This window comes from Pterocles gutturalis, unplaced genomic scaffold (assembly GCF_000699245.1).
Source record: "Pterocles gutturalis isolate BGI_N339 unplaced genomic scaffold, ASM69924v1 scaffold9490, whole genome shotgun sequence".
Classification (NCBI taxonomy): domain Eukaryota; kingdom Metazoa; phylum Chordata; class Aves; order Pterocliformes; family Pteroclidae; genus Pterocles; species Pterocles gutturalis.
Window position 1 is genome coordinate 67,588 of NW_010138305.1, and position 16,888 is coordinate 84,475.

Below are 16,888 nucleotides of genomic sequence, written 5' to 3' on the forward strand. Positions count from 1 at the left end.
CTGTCACCAAGTTCTCATGGATCTGATGCAAGTCACTCAAATCGTGTCACAGGAGGTCTGTCTTGGTGCAGTTTTCATGTTGGTGCCCTAACGTGCAGAGCCTTCACTACTGCAGCTGGGAGCAAAGCTATCTGAAAAACATCAGACTAAAAGCATCTGCATATGACTGCTCAGAAATGGTGTGCGTTTGTAAGGTTAATATCTCTGCTCCTCAGCTGTGAAAATAACAAAATATATTAACACGACTTTTTCCACTCAGGAATATTGAGAAGAAATTTGTAAATCTCATTTGGAGACTACATTGATGGACATCAAAAAGCTGTGAAAAGATTAATAAGTTATGATTCAGGTCTCATTTTGCTGTGTTCTGGGAACATGCTGAAGGATGAAGAACAGTATACAGTTAGGTGTCCTTAACTGAGTGATCTCCCTCTATGTTATGCGCTAAATGAAGCAATAAGCTTCTGGAAAAGGTTAGCATTTGATCACGGAGTTAAAGAACGTGCAGAAGAGGGATAACTTACGGCTTAAGTGGAAATATCTTAGTGCTTAACTTTGTTACCTCAATATTAATAGTATCAGTATAGTCATGTGAATACAACCAACAGCTACATTTTACCTCAGATTTAAACTGACTGGCAATGAAGGTGCTACATTCTGGATTTCCCTTGAGCCATACTGTAACTCCTGTCTTTCTGTTCACAACTACTGAAATGAAAGGCAGGATTTTTCACTTAACGTTTAAAAACACATTAAAATAAATGTTAGATAAATGAAACAACGTTCCAGCCCAACCATTAATTTCTTCTTTAACCAAAGCCTCCAAGCTCCACTGCATCCTGGTGGAAACCGCTGACAAAGGAAGGCTGTGAGGAAGGGACCGTGAATTGGTGGCACAGAGGCATGAGTGTGAGCTCTGACAGCTCTGCTCTGCAGTAGTGCCCACCCTAGAGCTTGGGGGCTGACAGAAAACAGCAGGGGGGCAAAGAATCAGTATTTGTAACTGGCTCTGCTTTTTGCTCTGTGTAGGGTTTGATCTGCATTCAGTCTCTGTAAAGAAAGAAAACAGCTAAATCCCAAGAGCATTCTGAAAATTATGAAGCAAGTGTTCAATAAAGAACAAATATTAAGATTATTATACTATACATTTCTATTAATCTATCTGAAAAAGACCATTCAGTCCTCATGGCTTCCCTTGATTAGATGCCATCCATATTTCACCAGCAAATGAACAATTGTGATTTGAGAAAGGAAGTGCAGGAGGCCCAAGTTACAGTTACGTGAGTGTAACTGTCTTGGTAATTAGTAATAATGTTAAAAACAAACAACAAATAGACATGATTCCTAAGTAAAATTTTGATTGTCTAAACTCCCTGATAAAACCCTGAAATTGAAACATCCATCCAAATTTTATTTTCTGGTGTTCTTTATTCCAGTGGAAACCTGCAGTGAAAATTGCATGTTAATTCGTCTTAAGTGCTGTTGCATTTTTCATGGTAGCTTTAATAACATGACTCTTACCTTATCAAGAGCTGCTTGCACTATGGATTCACTCTGAGTATCTAGTGCAGATGTAGCTTCATCCAGAAGAAGAATCTTGGGATTTCTTGCCAGAGCACGGGCAATAGCTATTCGCTGCTTCTGTCCCCCACTCAGCTGAGCACCTCTTTCCCCTACTATGGTGTTAAATTTCTGAGAAAGGAGAAAATAAAACAGAACATGTGGAATGCCTCAAATGAAATCCTTGTTTCTCTGTGCAATTGTTAAGTACTGAGCTTCTAGACAAGAGGATGGACAGAGCAAGCACTCAACTACATCCATTCATCTAGCCCTTAGCCAAGCCCTCCTACCCCCATTACATACTTTATATGCTTAACTTTGAACTTGTGGTTCTTTAAATTCTCAGTTTTTACCACTTGCTCAGAAAGTGCTCCAAACCCTGGATTTTCTTAAGACACCCCCTAAAAGGCATCTCTGCATTTGCTGAGTACTCCTTACCTTTCCAAGAGGGTTAGGATCATAGGAAATCACCAGGACCTCTAATGTTGCCTCCTCTGAATCTGACACACTCCCCCCACCCCTTGGAGCCATAGCTTGGTTCCTACTGACCATGTCACTCAATCATGGAATCATAGGATAGTTAGGGTTGGAAAGGACCTTAAAGGTCATTGAGTTCCAGCCTGCCTGCCATGGGCAGGGACACCCAAAGTGGCAAGTCTCAAAGTCCACTGCAGTCCACTGTTTAAGAGTAAATATGTAGAGTAAACAACACTTCCTGAGAAGAAGGAACATTGGAACAGACTGACGCACCAGAAATGGCACATGCAAAGATGGGGGTTGAGCTCTCTGAGGCAGAAGAAGAATTTGAAATCAAATCCTGTGTGGGCACTTTTCCCACATTTTTTTAACTACAGGACCAAAAGGAAGGACATATAATCATCCATTCCTGAGGATGTGTTTTGAATGACTGATCTCACTTCCCACCCCCACTCTGAAAAGAGTAAGGCACCCCCTGCTAGGAGAGGGCTCAAAGTTGTGAATCTCAGTCAGAAGGAGAGCTCAAGCCCTCAGCTGCTAAAAGTGGCCTTGATTCAAGGCATATTTATTTACTTCCACCCACCATTTCCTAGTGAATGCACAGACAGCTCCTGACAAAGTATTTTGGATTTCTGGATCTTCTCTTTAAAAGCCCAACTCTTCCTATGCCTCATGAGATGGGTAGGGATGTTAATACAGCTGTGCAACTTCCTTTCTCCTGAGTTAAGGCACCGACATTTTTTCCAGACTTAGGCACAAGCCCTTTGAGGGCAACCAAATAAAGGCAAGATATCTAGCCCAGAACATCCCTGAACTGAAAGCTGCTGGAGGCTTTAAGAATATTTTGGGAAGTTATACTACAACTTAAATTTCCATGCTTCCCTTCTCAGAAACAGGACACTGGCCCAAATGAACCTTTCGTTCTAACACTCAAAAGTTCATGAACTCACATCAGGCAGTCTAGATATAAAGTCAAAGGCATTGGCTTCCTTGGCTGCTTGCTCAATTTCAGCATCAGAAATATCTTCTCGGCCGTAGCGAATGTTCTCAGCTATTGTTGTTGCAAACAAAACAGGCTCCTGGCTCACAATACCAATATTTTCTCGTAGCCACTTTACATTAAGCGTCCGAATATCCTGACCATCTAAGGTAATCTGAGAGAAAAAGCGTATGTCAAAGAAGTTGAGGAAACACATTCAGTTCATAATAAATCAGTTAATTACTACTACTTGACTTAAGTTCAGTTACAAGGACAAAAAGAAAAAAAAATAGTTGTCTTTAGTAGAAAACTACATTGGAAGAGAAGTTACAACTGTAGTTTTTCCATCCACTGCAGAAGCTAGAAAAATGGTGAGGAGCAGCACAAACAGAGAAGACATCAGGGTTTTCTTTTTTTTTTCTTCAATAACCATGCTGTCCAAGCTGGCTTAAGAGTTTCCCAGCTTCCCTGCATACTTTTTACCCTGGTCTCATGTCCCTGTGCCAGTTTGCTGCCCTCACAGTTGTGGCTACGCAATTGCCTCTGTGGCTGTGCTTTTCACCAGATCAAAGAAGCAATCCAACTTGACTAAAAAGGAAGGGAAAGTTATTTTTAACCTAGATAGTTTGCAATGTGGTCCTGTGAACACTGACATTAGCACAGGGGAGGAACAGCAAACTGAGGCATGGGGGCAGGAACGAACAACCACAGAAACATTAAGTTTAAGAAATAACTGTGTTGATAATAGATAGCCTCCTTGATATGTTATGCAGTGATAGTTCAATATTTAACATTTTAAGTACTTACCTGGTTCCAACTCACAGTAACAACTACTAATTAGCATTCTTCAAATATTAAGTATAAAAATAACATTTTCCTTAAAAATATATTATTTTCCTCCTTTTTTTCCTTTGGAAATTTCTTACAAGAAGCATTTACCATTTACTGACTAGATTTAGTATTTAGTGGCAATGCAGACATAAAATGTATAATGATGGAAATTTTTGCTGTGGATTAGCAGACAGGGAAAAATGAACCAAGAAAACAACCATTTAAAATAGGAAAACCCTCTCCAAGTTTTAGTTTACATTCAAAGAAAAGGAAGCAAAATGCAGCGGAGCATGGTTTGCTTAAAAAAGTTTACAGAACTTTAAAGGCCAATTGCTGATGCAAATAATCTTAAATTCAGATCTTGCATCTATTCAAAGATTTGTGGTATTTGCTACTTCTGGCCTGGTACTGTAAGAAGGAGGAGAATAATGAAGTCAAGTGAGTAGGAGAAGATAGTTAATTTGAAATTTAAATCGTGGAAATACTGAACTATGTAGAGATATGCCCAAATTAAATAAAAAATAAAAGTCAATGTTCAGTCAGTATGGGAAACTTGTGCTTATTGTAACAGCTCTCAGTTTTCACAGTTCACTTGCAGGCACTCACTTCCCCCTGGACAGGATCATAGAATCTCTGCAGCAACTGAACAGTAGTGCTTTTTCCACAGCCACTGGCACCAACTAAAGCAATGGTCTTCCCAGTTTGAACTTTCAAGTTTAGACCTTTGAGGATCTGAGGGGAAAAAAAATAAAAATCTATATCTTAGTTTGACAAGTTTGATTAGAGAACAGTCTGTCAAGGTAACTGTAGCAATAATCAAGGCAGTAGTAAGCAGCGCAATCTGAAGGTATGTCAATATTAGTAACTTAATTGTACCTGGGAATATTCTGGGACACTGACATGAAAGACCAGCCATCTATGCTTGTGAAGTGTATTAGCCTTTGAAACAGGATGGCTACATGCAACATGCCTTTTGGGAATGGTCCCTGGATCCTTCTGGCCACCAAAGAAAGCCTGGGAATTATTTGAGAAGGCTGATAACTGGAACAGGCCAAGTTCATGCCAAGAAACATTTTAAGAGTTCCCTTGCATAGACCATTGCATTCCAGTGCCTGGGAAAATTCCCCAGCACTCTCAAATCAACTAATACAGACACAGCCACAGTACTCTAAACTGGATAGCTCATTTTCTCCAATTTGTGTGATCTGGTAGCAGGCTTGGGGTCTTACATTCTACTGCTGTCCTCCATTTTCCAATGCTTAGACAATGTTATAACACTTAGTTATGAATCTCACAAAAAAATACTCCTAAGGTGCAACATTATTGCTGACAAATAAGCTTGCTTTCTTCTATTTTTAGAATATAAATGGCTGTTTTGACAAGGTAACTGCTGGAAAGTCCTTAATAAATCCCAATCCTTATTGTTAACAGCCTCAGCAACCTGGGGAGTAGTTACAGATTAATGATATCTTTGTTGCCATTTTCCCATTTAGGAACAGTTTACCTCAAAAGGTGTCCACGTCATATATGAGTAATGCTGTGTAGTTGCCAAAATATTTGGCTGCTATGGGAACTCTTCTTGTTTATATCAGGCTGATTTATAATTTTGCCTACACATGTTTTTGCAATGAGAGATTAAAATAGTTGCAATATTGCTCTCCTCTCCCTGTGTTACATCCAGCAATGTTTGTATCTCCAAGAAGCTGATATCCTGGTGCCTGCATTATCAAATAAGAACTATATTCTGGATACCATAATTTCTCCAGATGCAAATAGTCACAACCACCTAACACGCTATTTCTAACTCTTTTATCAGGCAAGGTGTTGTCGAGATTAAACTGACAATAAATTGACTCCTTAGATCTCTTTGATTCGATTTAGTCTGGACAGGGGAGATTACACTGTGTTGCATCAATTGCTTGAGAGTTTGTAAATAACTTCTACACATCTTTGCTGATTTCTTTGGGCTCTGTTAAGTAACATTGATACCCTTAGTAGGGAGAGCGCTGACTCAGGAGATTTTGGAAGGAAGACATTTCCTTCCCATTTGGCTTGCAGACCCATAACACAGCGTGTCATCCTGAATAGGATTTTTAGGAGGAAGGATGAAGAGTCTGCTCTGTAATTTCTGATTTCTGAGCCAAGAGTGAAAGAAGATGCATTGCACTGACTTCAGCTAGGTAGAAAGCCTAGCTCTGGGTCTGTCCTTCAGCAGCAATGGTGTCCTGGAAACAGATGGGACAGACCCCAGATGACTGAGTTGGGAAGAGCTAGCTGAAGAAATAGCCACAGTGATATGAACTTCCCCATTCTCACCGCTTAATTGGCATATTCAGCCTTAATTGTTGACATTTGAAATCTCTATTCCTACCTTTTTCTTCACTAAGTAAAAATAGCAGCAAATTCCTTTTCCTTTCACCTTTGTCAATGTCTTCAAAAGATTATGAACTGTTGAATATGGTAGAGAAGCCAAATCAACTGTATCATCACACAAGTAGATCACCATGCCGTGAGGTACATAGCACTGCACAGTACAGTTACTAAGGGAAGTTCAACCAGTAAAGAATAGGGATATCTCTTTATTGAGCAGCAATTTTAACATTTGCCCAAAATAACACTTGACTTCCAAATGTATATTTAGGATTATATGTTTCAATCCTTTTGATGGCATAATTGTTGTAAAGCCTGTCTTACAGGTCACTTTTCCCATGGGATATAACAGCAACTCAGAACAACCAAGGGACTAGAAAGAGCAACCTCCTAGTTTAACTATATAAGGCCTGGAAATTTTAATGACAGATCTTGAAAAATCTCCTTTGTTTGTCAGACCCCTTGTTCACAAAAATTCAGACTAGGAGCTACGTATATTCTTCTTAGCTTTGTCCAGCAGAGGAGAATGGTGAGCAGGTAGCCAGTGGCAATAGATCTAGAGCTTTGTCTTTGAGCACTACTGGGGGAAAAACAACGTCCTATCTCCCAAGGCACGAATGCATTTTACATTCAAGAACAACAAGATCAGAGAAACAATACAGACACAGGGGGCAGAATTTCGGTACAGCAGATTAATCTAACACGGACACTTACTTTAACATCAGGTCTGGATGGGTAACTGAAATGGATATTTCGGAATTCAATTTCTCCTATGAGCTTATCTGGTTTGTAGCCTTCCTTTGAACTGCTGTCTATGAGCCGCTTCTGGAAAGAGGTTTTTAAAATATGTTGCTGGTTATTACACTTTTGGAACTGTTATTTCATCTGGGTATATTATTCTTTCCTTTACTTTCTCAGCTGCTGGTTTACACTGCAGCACACCATTGCAGAGCTGGGGCATATTACTTGTAGAATGATGAACGCAGGGGAGCATCTAAGTGTGAATTCTGCTTTGACAAATATAGCACATTTTCAAATACAACAAAATCCACAGGAGAAAATCTGTAATTGCAGAACTTAACTGTACTATCTTGCAGACAAAATATGGCCCTCCGTTATCCATACAAGAGGGTTTTATACACCCATAAAGAACCACGTAGCCATTTCTGTATGAACTTTCTAGTTCTACTTGTTTAAAATATTTTACATACACAGATATGCAACTGGTGTATAAAACAGCCATATCAAGATAATAACGTGGAAACCCTTCTTCATTGCAACATCAGCAGTGTAGCTTTATATTACTACATCTTTCAATAGCACTATTAATCACCTCCCCACCACCCCTCCAGCAGAATCCAGCTCAGCTGAAATTGTGCATACATGCATTTTTAAAAAATAGTAAAGGGCCTTACTACTTTCTCTCTGCAGTTGCAAGTCTAATATCAGGGAAAGACTTAATCCATAAATCTCAGATATGCATGCCAGCTTTCCCAACAGTCATTGCAACAAATAAAGAGGCAGTTTTCTTGATATGAATGGAAATATTACAGGTTTCAGTGGTAGACATCTATAGAGTTTATGGTTTAGGGACTTCTGAGGGCTTTAGTTATGTCCTAAATAACAACAACAACAAAAAAAACCAACAAAATTTTTTACTTAGTTACTTACCTTATTAATAATTCGATATACTTCATAGGCAGCCCCACGTGCATTAGCCACACTCTCCAGGTTGGGAGCTGCCTGGCCCAGGGAGAAGGCTCCGATAAGCACAGAGAAGAACACCTGTGGGAGATGGAGGGAAGCATCACAGTTAACAGTGATTACAGAGCCACCAGTGCCCAGCTTTTAAATGTCCAAGTCTTTCTAGAGCACCCTTTATAGGAGAACTAAATACAAAAGTGAAAGGTGCATTTCACAACTGCTTCTGTCTACTCCCCATTTTCCTGGTGTGAGTGGTAACTACTGACACATGCTTTTGTGGCATGAATGCCTTTTCTTTTTGATGTTTTTGCATTTTCTGTCATCTACAAATAGAACAAATATCTTTCTCTGTTGCTTTCCAGATGTTCCCAAAGTTAAGAGGCTTGCAAAATTTTGTCCAGATTTTCTTAACTGAGATCCCACCTATGGGACCAACCCTCAATTAGCCTGACCTGCTGTGAGGAACCATACTCATCAGAAGTCACTTGTGTGTGAAAGTTAAGCATGTAGCCAAACTTTTGATGGCAAGAAGAAAGCCAAACATCCTCAAACTAATACAAACTTAGACATTTTGGCAATGTACTGTAAATGCTTGCCAGTAAACAACAACAAAATGCAGCGAAGACATGGTGGCTAAATGAGATCTTGAGGACTTCCTAGTACACATTCAGCACTGAAGTGGGATTCATTTAATCCTAGTGTCTAGCTAGAATTTTGCTGGCAGTCCAGATTATTTGTCTTTGCTCCCTAACCACCAGCTATAGGTTGTTCATCTTACCCTACAATAGGTTCCAAGGCAAGTGAGAAAGATGCAGACACTTTTGCCTCTACATTGACTACAGTGGGAATTCAAGGTGCCCTGTTCAAACCTGTTATATCAAAAGCTAGGTAAAACGAATGCCTTCATTTCAGCCATTTTTTTAGCAGGCAAGTCTCTAACAGCTAATTTAACTAGCACTTGTCAGAAAATTGAAATAATTATACATTTGCATAACTATTTTCTTGAAATTACAGAGCATTTTTCAAAGCTGCATTGCTGTACTTACAATTAACACATGGCCAATGTCGCTAGGTAAGACGAATGCCTTCATTTCAGCCATTTTTTTTAGCAGGTAAGTCTCTAACAGCTAATTTAACTAGCACTTGTCAGAAAATTGAAATAATTATACATTTGCATAACTATTTTCTTGAAATTACAGAGCATTTTTCAAAGCTGCATTGCTGTACTTACAATTAACACATGGCCAATGTCATAATTTTCCTCAACGGTGAGTTTGGTTCCATACCAAAATGCAAGTGCATAGGATCCAAAGATAAGAAACTGTGAAACACCTAGAGATGTGTCGGTGGTAACGGATTTTTTGACTCCAGCACTTCTAGCTATCTCTAAGTTAGCATCATATCTGAAAGTGGACAAGGAAACCATTAATTTGACAGGTACCACATGCCATTCTGATTAATATTTCCCAGTGTCCTTTTTTTAATGTAAAGACTTGCCATAAAAACAATTAAAGCCTCACAGAGACAATATAGTTTTTTTTTGTGTGGTTTGTTTTTTTTTTTTTTTTTTTTAACAGAGGACTAGTAGGGATATAATTCCTTTGAATAAATCTGCTCTGACATATGCTAACAACATTCTCATACTGCTATGGAAGACATATTTAGAAAAAATTGTGTAGCATGACTTCATTATCATGACAGAAGACAAGATATCACTCCTGAGCCACTTGTCTGCATTAGTCCTGAAAGGAAACCTTGATAAACTTTTAGCAACATTACCTACCAAAGGTAAGGTTTAGCGTTCCACATTTAAAAAAAAGGGAAAACCAAAACCGAACTCCAGGCACAATGGAGGAAGTCAGGTAAATGAATAGAAGCCAGAGCTCCCCCTGATGCCAGGGTTGTTCTCTTGCTAGCCATTCCAGGAAGTCAGGAATCTTTCCCTTATTCATCTATAGTTTCCAGATAATAGCTTTCACTTAGTAAAGCTCATTATGGAAAGTATAGCCCAGGAATAGGATATCTTTTTACTTGTTAGTGACATGCTCAGCAGCTTGCACTTTTTTCCCAATACATATTTTCTACACAAGACATCCCCAGAGCAGGAAAACATGAAATTCAGACAGCTGGGAAGGAATCTTAAAACAATGTGCATTAATCTACCGATGCAGTATTTGTTACTCAAATATATTTAAACATCTTGTCTTGGTTGTATTCTTCAAACCAAGCCCTACCTTTGAGTCAGCAGCTTCTTAGGTCCACCAGGGAAATGAGAACTGGATTTAAGCATTGTAACAAATACACATGATCAGTCAACTATAGAGGAATAGCCAAGCCACTGCCAGAAGCAGAGGAAATTGCAAGGTCCCTTGCAAGCGTAAACACTTGTGGTCAGTGGAGGCACTGTGCAGTAAAAGATTGCTTTTCCTGACTCTGAGGCCATCATTCAAGAGCTGTGTAGGAGGCACAATCCATGGTTTGCAAAATGCCCTAGCCAGTCTCTGGTAGTTTGTCCCTAGCAGAAGATGTTCCTAAGAGAGCCAAGAGTTCCATCTTTTTTTTTTTTTTTTAAACATTAGACAGAGGTGGAGCTGTGGAAGAGACTGACTGGTCAACCGTGGAGGAAAGGAAAGGTCTTACTGGCATGAAGCTACCTGAGTATCAGTTAGATCTCAAAAAAAAAAAAAAAAAAAAAAAAAAAAAACTTTTGACTTACCTCCTCACAAAGGAGGAAAAAGTACTTAGAAGAAGCTCCTACCATTAGATTTTCACACACTGGTATTTGTAGGGACCAAGAAGAAGATGGGTGGAGGAGGGACAACTGATCTAGGCCATCTTAGGGTTTTTTCACTTTTATTGTATAAGCAGAAAGGGTTTTAATGCTGTTGCAATGTAAGGATAAATCCCAGTAAGAAGAATACAATGCTATACGGTAGCCAGAGCTCAGCCCTTGGAAGCAGACAAATACAGGAGCTAGCTGTAGGAGCCTGAGCTAAGGCTAACATCACCTTAGAAAATTTACACAAGACCAGGGAAAACATAAGAGTTGAAAAAGACAGAAGAGATTCATTGATTGTATGGATCAGGTCTTCTGGTTTGCCTTTCCCAACTGCATGGTATTGGTGATGTCCTGTATTTGAATACGGAATGTTATTGTCTATATGTGAATAAATTTGTAGTCAGCCGTATCCACCTCACCTTTTACATGTGACTAGGGCCAACACTGGATTAGGTCAACTACTAGAGTTTGGTAATAAAAGCCAGTGATATGATTTTACTTAAGGCTGTTATCCAGTGAAGCTTAAACATAAACTCATTAACCAAAGACCAGAACAGCAGTGCACATGTTCTAGAAGTTAAACAATTAATCACATGCCTTGCTGCATTTGACTAATAGATAAACATAACCTTCTCATCACTTTCACTTTAAATTCAACTCCAGATCTCAATTAGAGGAGAAATGTGAGTCTATGCTGCAGTGATAACACTAAACAGCCTGTATTCACTGACTAGGTCTATTTACACATCTTTATTTTCAGCTGAGCTGTCCACTTATAGAGGAATAAAATAACAATAAGGAGAACCCTGTTCCACTGCCCCTCCAAAAAAACCCCAAACCCCCAAACCACAAACCCAACCCACAGCCAAACTCCTTTTCCATATTTTATATATAATTTTTATTTCAAAAACTTACTTTGCTATTGCCTTTTGCTGTCCATTGAAAGCCACAACAGTCCTGATTGCTGTCAAAATTTCTTCTGCTACAGCTCCTGCTTTGGCATAAGCAGACAGCTCTTTAGCAGTAAGGGATGCCAGGAGCTGGAAAATTGAAAAACAAATGTTATTGCAGCCTGCTGAAAGGGTATGCACACTGGTGAATAAGAATGATCAACGTCCAAGGCACAAGATGAGGTTTTAGGAAAGAGAGGGTCAAGTCCTCTTTGTGCCCTGAATTTCCCCAAAATCCAGTTCATTCTCTCACTATGTCCGCATTAAAGTGAAAGACTATGCAAGCATCAGATGAGCTTCACGACTGACCCACTTTCCTCCCAAGCTGAGGGCAGCCCATGAACTACACTCTGATGTGCATGGGTCTGAGTAGACCAGTAGACATTGAAGTAATCAAGGTAGTCACATTACAGCTTCTAATGCTTTTCTTCCTAGCTTATTTGAAATGCTTCAAGTAGAAGAAAACCACTAGTATTATATGTAAGCAACCACTCAGAAATACGAGGTGTACCCACTAATGTGGCTACAAAGGATCACAAGGGGAAAATATTTTCCTATCTGAAAGGAAAACCTCTCCACATATTTAATTAATTTGTTATCACTCCAGCCTGTAGCAGCTGTATATATGTTCTAGTGTCTACTCTGTACACAGCATGAAACTTGGTAAATTATTTGCAATAGATGTGGTATCACATATGTGCGGATGGAAAGAGCTTGAAAAGCATTTGTGTCAAGAGGGAAGAGCGAGGTTCATGACCGTGTGCCTGGGCTTCCCCAGTGCTCTGCATGAGGAAATTGCTGTGCGAGGAAGATGCTCTGATACAGATTATCCTCCTGCCACATGGCATGAGGACAGAGTAGGTGGACAGAATCATAGAATGGTTTGGGTTGGAAGGGAACGTAAAGATCATCTAGGTACTTGTGAACCCAGAGAAAAGCTACAGGAGCAGCAGAAGTCATAAAGTAAGCGTGGAGCCAGCCTCCCAGCTGAGAAACCACACTAGGTTTCTCCCATGCTCTCCCCCTTTTCCTGTGCATAAGAATTGTAATGTTTTTCTGGTTTGCTTTGTTTATTAATCCCCACACACTTACAGTTGACCAAACTGCTGCTGATGCAGCAAGCAGAGGGCTGACTGACAAAATCACCAGTGTCAGCTTCCACCCGTGGATGAATCCTACAATAATCCCTGCCAGAAATGTGGCAAAAAACTGTACAAATATACAGATCTTGTCTCCGATGCCTTCATGGATGGTGTTGATGTCACTTTAAATAACAATAATAATAAAAAAGATTTGTTAGCTTTGAATGCCTTTCATTCTAACTCCCTCCCCCCCCCCCCCCCCCTCCGTTGTGTGGTCTAAGCTTTGCCATTTCCTAACTGGCACAGTGAAATTTTTAACAACTACTGAACAGCACCACTAGTCTCTTCTGCGGCCAGAACACAGCAGAAACTTCCTATGTTTGAGGACTCATTTTCTGTATTTTCCATCATTCTCTGCTGTTTCTATGCACCGTCACTAGGTCACAAATGACCTAGTTTCCTTAACCAGAATCCAAGTGGAGCAATACAAGTAAATAACCAAGCAACTTCCTCACCTCCTGCGACCATCTCCAAATGATTCCTTCTGCTCAGCTCTCTGATGCATTTTATGTTCTTAATTTTGGCTACAGACTCAAGATCACCTCCATTCTATCAGAAAAAACATTATTTGGAAGAATGTCTGTCATACAAATTTCCCTCCCCATTTTCTCTTCCCAGCACTCAGAGATATTAGAGCTGAACATGGTTTCATTTAAACTTCTCTTATACCTTTCAGGACACAGCTCTGTCCAAAGCTATCCTAAAATCCAGAAAAAAAAAAAATCTGTGTTCATGCATATAGTCCCGTTGCATCTTGGGGCATACAGTCCTCATCCCTAAGTCTATTTAAGTCTATGGAAAAGCTCCAAAGACTTTTACTGACTGGACAGAGTCCAGCCTGAGATCCAGCTGGATGGAAATGCAAGTTCATTTCCATTCAATAAAGTGTCAGAGCTCCCAGTGTTTGTAAACTAGCTGGAGACAGCAGAGCTGTTTATCTAGTACTGTCTGCCACATACTTCAGAGACATTAGAAAGCCAGTGTCAGGCATTTCATAGTAAAAATCCTTCCAATGCATATATCACAGAAACTGCACAAATGAAGCTGAAAAGAATAATGGATTTCTCCCTCAAAGCAGTAATATTTCACAGTTCAAGTTTGAGTGGTTTGTTTTTTTTTAAACTCTCTATCAGCTATTCCACAGAAGATAAATGGCAGTTTTCTTTTAAACATCATACTTAGGGGAGTAAAAAATGAACAGAGCCCTCACTCTGTCAGTCTGGTGTTCAGCGTTCCTATCTGGGTAGTATCAAACCAAGCCATCTCCTGGTGGAGCACTGCAAAAAAGAACTTCTGCCGGATCCTGGCTGTCTGCCTCGTAGCAGCAATCAAAAACATCCATACTTGGATGGTGCTCAGGATCAACACAGCACAGCCAATTCCCACGTAGTAGTAAGCAAACCTGTGATAGGGGAAACAAAGGCCATATGACCCCACTGTACCTTGTGAGAGAAGTTAGACACAAAAAGCAACAATTAGTCTTCATTTACTCCATCAAAGTAAATACTCAAGCCAATGATACGTTATTGGGAAGCCTTTTTGAGAAAGCAAACATTTGGCTTCTGCTCAAAGGGATAACATAGTAAAAGAAAATTCTCCAATATTCTGTTAACAGAATAACTACAAAGACTCTTACTTAGTCATTTCAGCTTCTATATCTATGCCTTGAAACGATGGATGGCTGGAACTATTTACTGAAGTATCTGTGGGGGGAAAAAAAAAAGTAATGATATGTATGAAAGTATTATATGCAGGAGATAAGCCATGGCAATCTAGGGTCACCAGTTTGGGAATGTTTTGTATTTTGCAAGTGGGGTTTTGCAAAATACAAAATCATTTGGCAAATACACATTTATTTTTTCCAAACTTCTAGTAATTACTGTGTCTGAAAACTGTTTATACAGAAGGTGGTCATGTTCCTTAACGTCTCGATGAAAATGAAATTCACTCATAAAGAGCACAGTCAACACACTGCTTTTGTCTGTTCAAGCCATTAAAGGTTGACTAAAACAAATCAGTCATTGGTAGCAGGATGACTTTTCCTCATTATATACTCGCTCAGATGTGGAACTGTGCATAGTTTGGATAAAAATCTTAGCCCCTGTAGAAAAACATAACCGGTATGCAGAGAAGTCTAATTTTAACTTTTTACCTTCTGACGTGTTTGATTTCCCACCGCTCAGCACAAAGCTGTTTGTCATGTCTCCAAAGACAATGATCATAAGCGGCAATCCAGTACCATTTGCTGCAGCTGCGATCAAACCAACTGCCATCAAAAGGACATCCACCCAATCAGCATAGCAAAACTATAAGAGAATTAAAAAGTGGAAAAAAAAAAAAGGAAAAAAAGAGTGACATATGTCTGACAGTTCACGTGTTTGCTACAGTACAGCAGACTTACAGAACATGCTTTCTTTCAACCTAAATATTCTAAGCAGCAACAACACTCCAAATGAAGGCAAACTTAGAACATGAGAAGAATTTTGCAGTAAGTCCCATACATCTTTAAATCAGTATTCAGTGGGCTTCTAAAGGGAATACTGGCAGGATACATGGTTCTTCCTCAACTCAGCAGTATAAAAACCAAAGTTTATGTCCTACATGTTTCTAAGTGATGATCTTCTTTGCACAATATATTGCCTTTTGTGTTCCACTAAGTTACATATTTACTAAGATAATGCCTTTGAAATGTAAACAAGAATGAGTTATTGACCAGCACCTGGCTTATATCTACCAGTAGAAAATGTTTATAGCAGAGATTGTATCTTAAGGCTTGTCTACCCCTGAACTTTTGTTTGGTTTAAAGAAGGATATGAATTTAAATTGCCATAGCTACTCCTGGACGTGGTTAATCTGAAATCAGAACATTTTATTCCTGACTGCCCTAACCCTCTTGCAAAGTGTAAATGGACGTGGAATAAACCAGAGAAAAGTTCTCTTATTCCAGAATAAGCAAGTCCACATGTAAGAGTTAATAGGGAATAGCTGTCTTATAGAAAACTGACACAAAACCATACCACTGGTTCTCTCAAGAGAAGATCCCTTAGATGTCAAACACAGGATAAACTCTTTATAGACAGAGTCAAGGCAAGGGCCTGTGCAGTCTCCGTGTCCTAGATCAGCCTCAGCAGGGGTGAGCTTCGTCCTTCAACAGCACTAAGGTTGAACTGCTGTAAGTGCTCCCAATACACTGAGGTGGGAATCTGACCTAACAGGCCAAATTTTAAAGAGGTCTAACACCAGTGGTAGTATTTCATAGGTCTCAGGCTTCTCCTTCAGTTTTGGTTGCCTATTAATTGCAATTCACAAATAAACAACTCACAGTGAAAAATCAAGAAAAGGAAATATAAAGCCAACCATCAAACTTCACACTAACCAGTTCAAAAATACCAACGACCTTTTTCTCTGGCTTCTTTTTCTTCCTAGAGGAAAATACAAAAGATTAATTAAGATGAGCTTTTTCCAGGAAAGCTGTATTACGCCTCCCCCACAACACCCAATACATCAGTGGCCAATGTGTTAAGTTTAAAGAATACCTACATTTTTTTCCTAGGCTTTAACTGCTCACTTTGTTCAAGATTTTCATCGTGTTGGAAAGAAGGGTTGTAATATCCCTTGCTTGCAGGTTCTGTGAAACAAAACACAGACTTTTAAAACATAATATCCCATCTTTTGTGTCAGCTTCTTGCAACTTTCACTGCTGATTCTTTTGCATTAAAGCTTAAAGACTAGTTTTTCCTCATGTTCATGGAACACGCTGGTGAATTTTTCTTGAAACTTCCTTTCAATTCAGTTCATCTCCCCTACTCCAGAAAACAAGCTTCCAGCTCCATTTCTGAGATGGAAAGAAACTTCATTTTTACAATTGAAATATATTTATCCATAAAAGGCCATCAAAGACTAAAAGCAAGAATTAATGACTGCTGCAAACATCTGCAAAACTGCAGATGAGAAGTCCTACTGAAATAAGTGGAATTGCTTATAGTGAAGCTTGTAATTGCTGGAGGTAACACAGAATAGATGTGAGTTAACTGAAGAATCATGTCTTTGCCTGTAATAGTCATTTTCATTATATCTTTGTCTGGCAGTAGTTGCC

The 16,888-nt window shown here is 39.4% G+C and overlaps 1 protein-coding gene across 1 annotated transcript in view; it reads right to left on the minus strand.

Moving 5' to 3' along the window:
• LOC104468719 (multidrug resistance protein 1-like) overlaps positions 1–16,391 on the minus strand; it is a 32,274-nt gene extending 15,883 nt beyond the window's left edge. Inside the window, exons 1-13 of the mRNA XM_010082948.1 lie at positions 16,333–16,391; positions 16,169–16,214; positions 14,945–15,098; positions 14,429–14,495; positions 14,003–14,194; positions 12,743–12,914; positions 11,616–11,740; positions 9,153–9,324; positions 7,889–8,002; positions 6,932–7,042; positions 4,454–4,579; positions 2,988–3,191; positions 1,522–1,692 (exon numbers count right to left, since the gene is read on the minus strand). Coding sequence (XP_010081250.1) covers positions 1,522–1,692; positions 2,988–3,191; positions 4,454–4,579; positions 6,932–7,042; positions 7,889–8,002; positions 9,153–9,324; positions 11,616–11,740; positions 12,743–12,914; positions 14,003–14,194; positions 14,429–14,495; positions 14,945–15,098; positions 16,169–16,214; positions 16,333–16,334 — 1,656 coding nt within the window. The 5' untranslated portion in view covers positions 16,335–16,391. The remainder of the gene's footprint in view (positions 1–1,521; positions 1,693–2,987; positions 3,192–4,453; positions 4,580–6,931; positions 7,043–7,888; positions 8,003–9,152; positions 9,325–11,615; positions 11,741–12,742; positions 12,915–14,002; positions 14,195–14,428; positions 14,496–14,944; positions 15,099–16,168; positions 16,215–16,332) is intronic.
• Between the last annotated feature and the right edge of the window lie 497 nt (positions 16,392–16,888).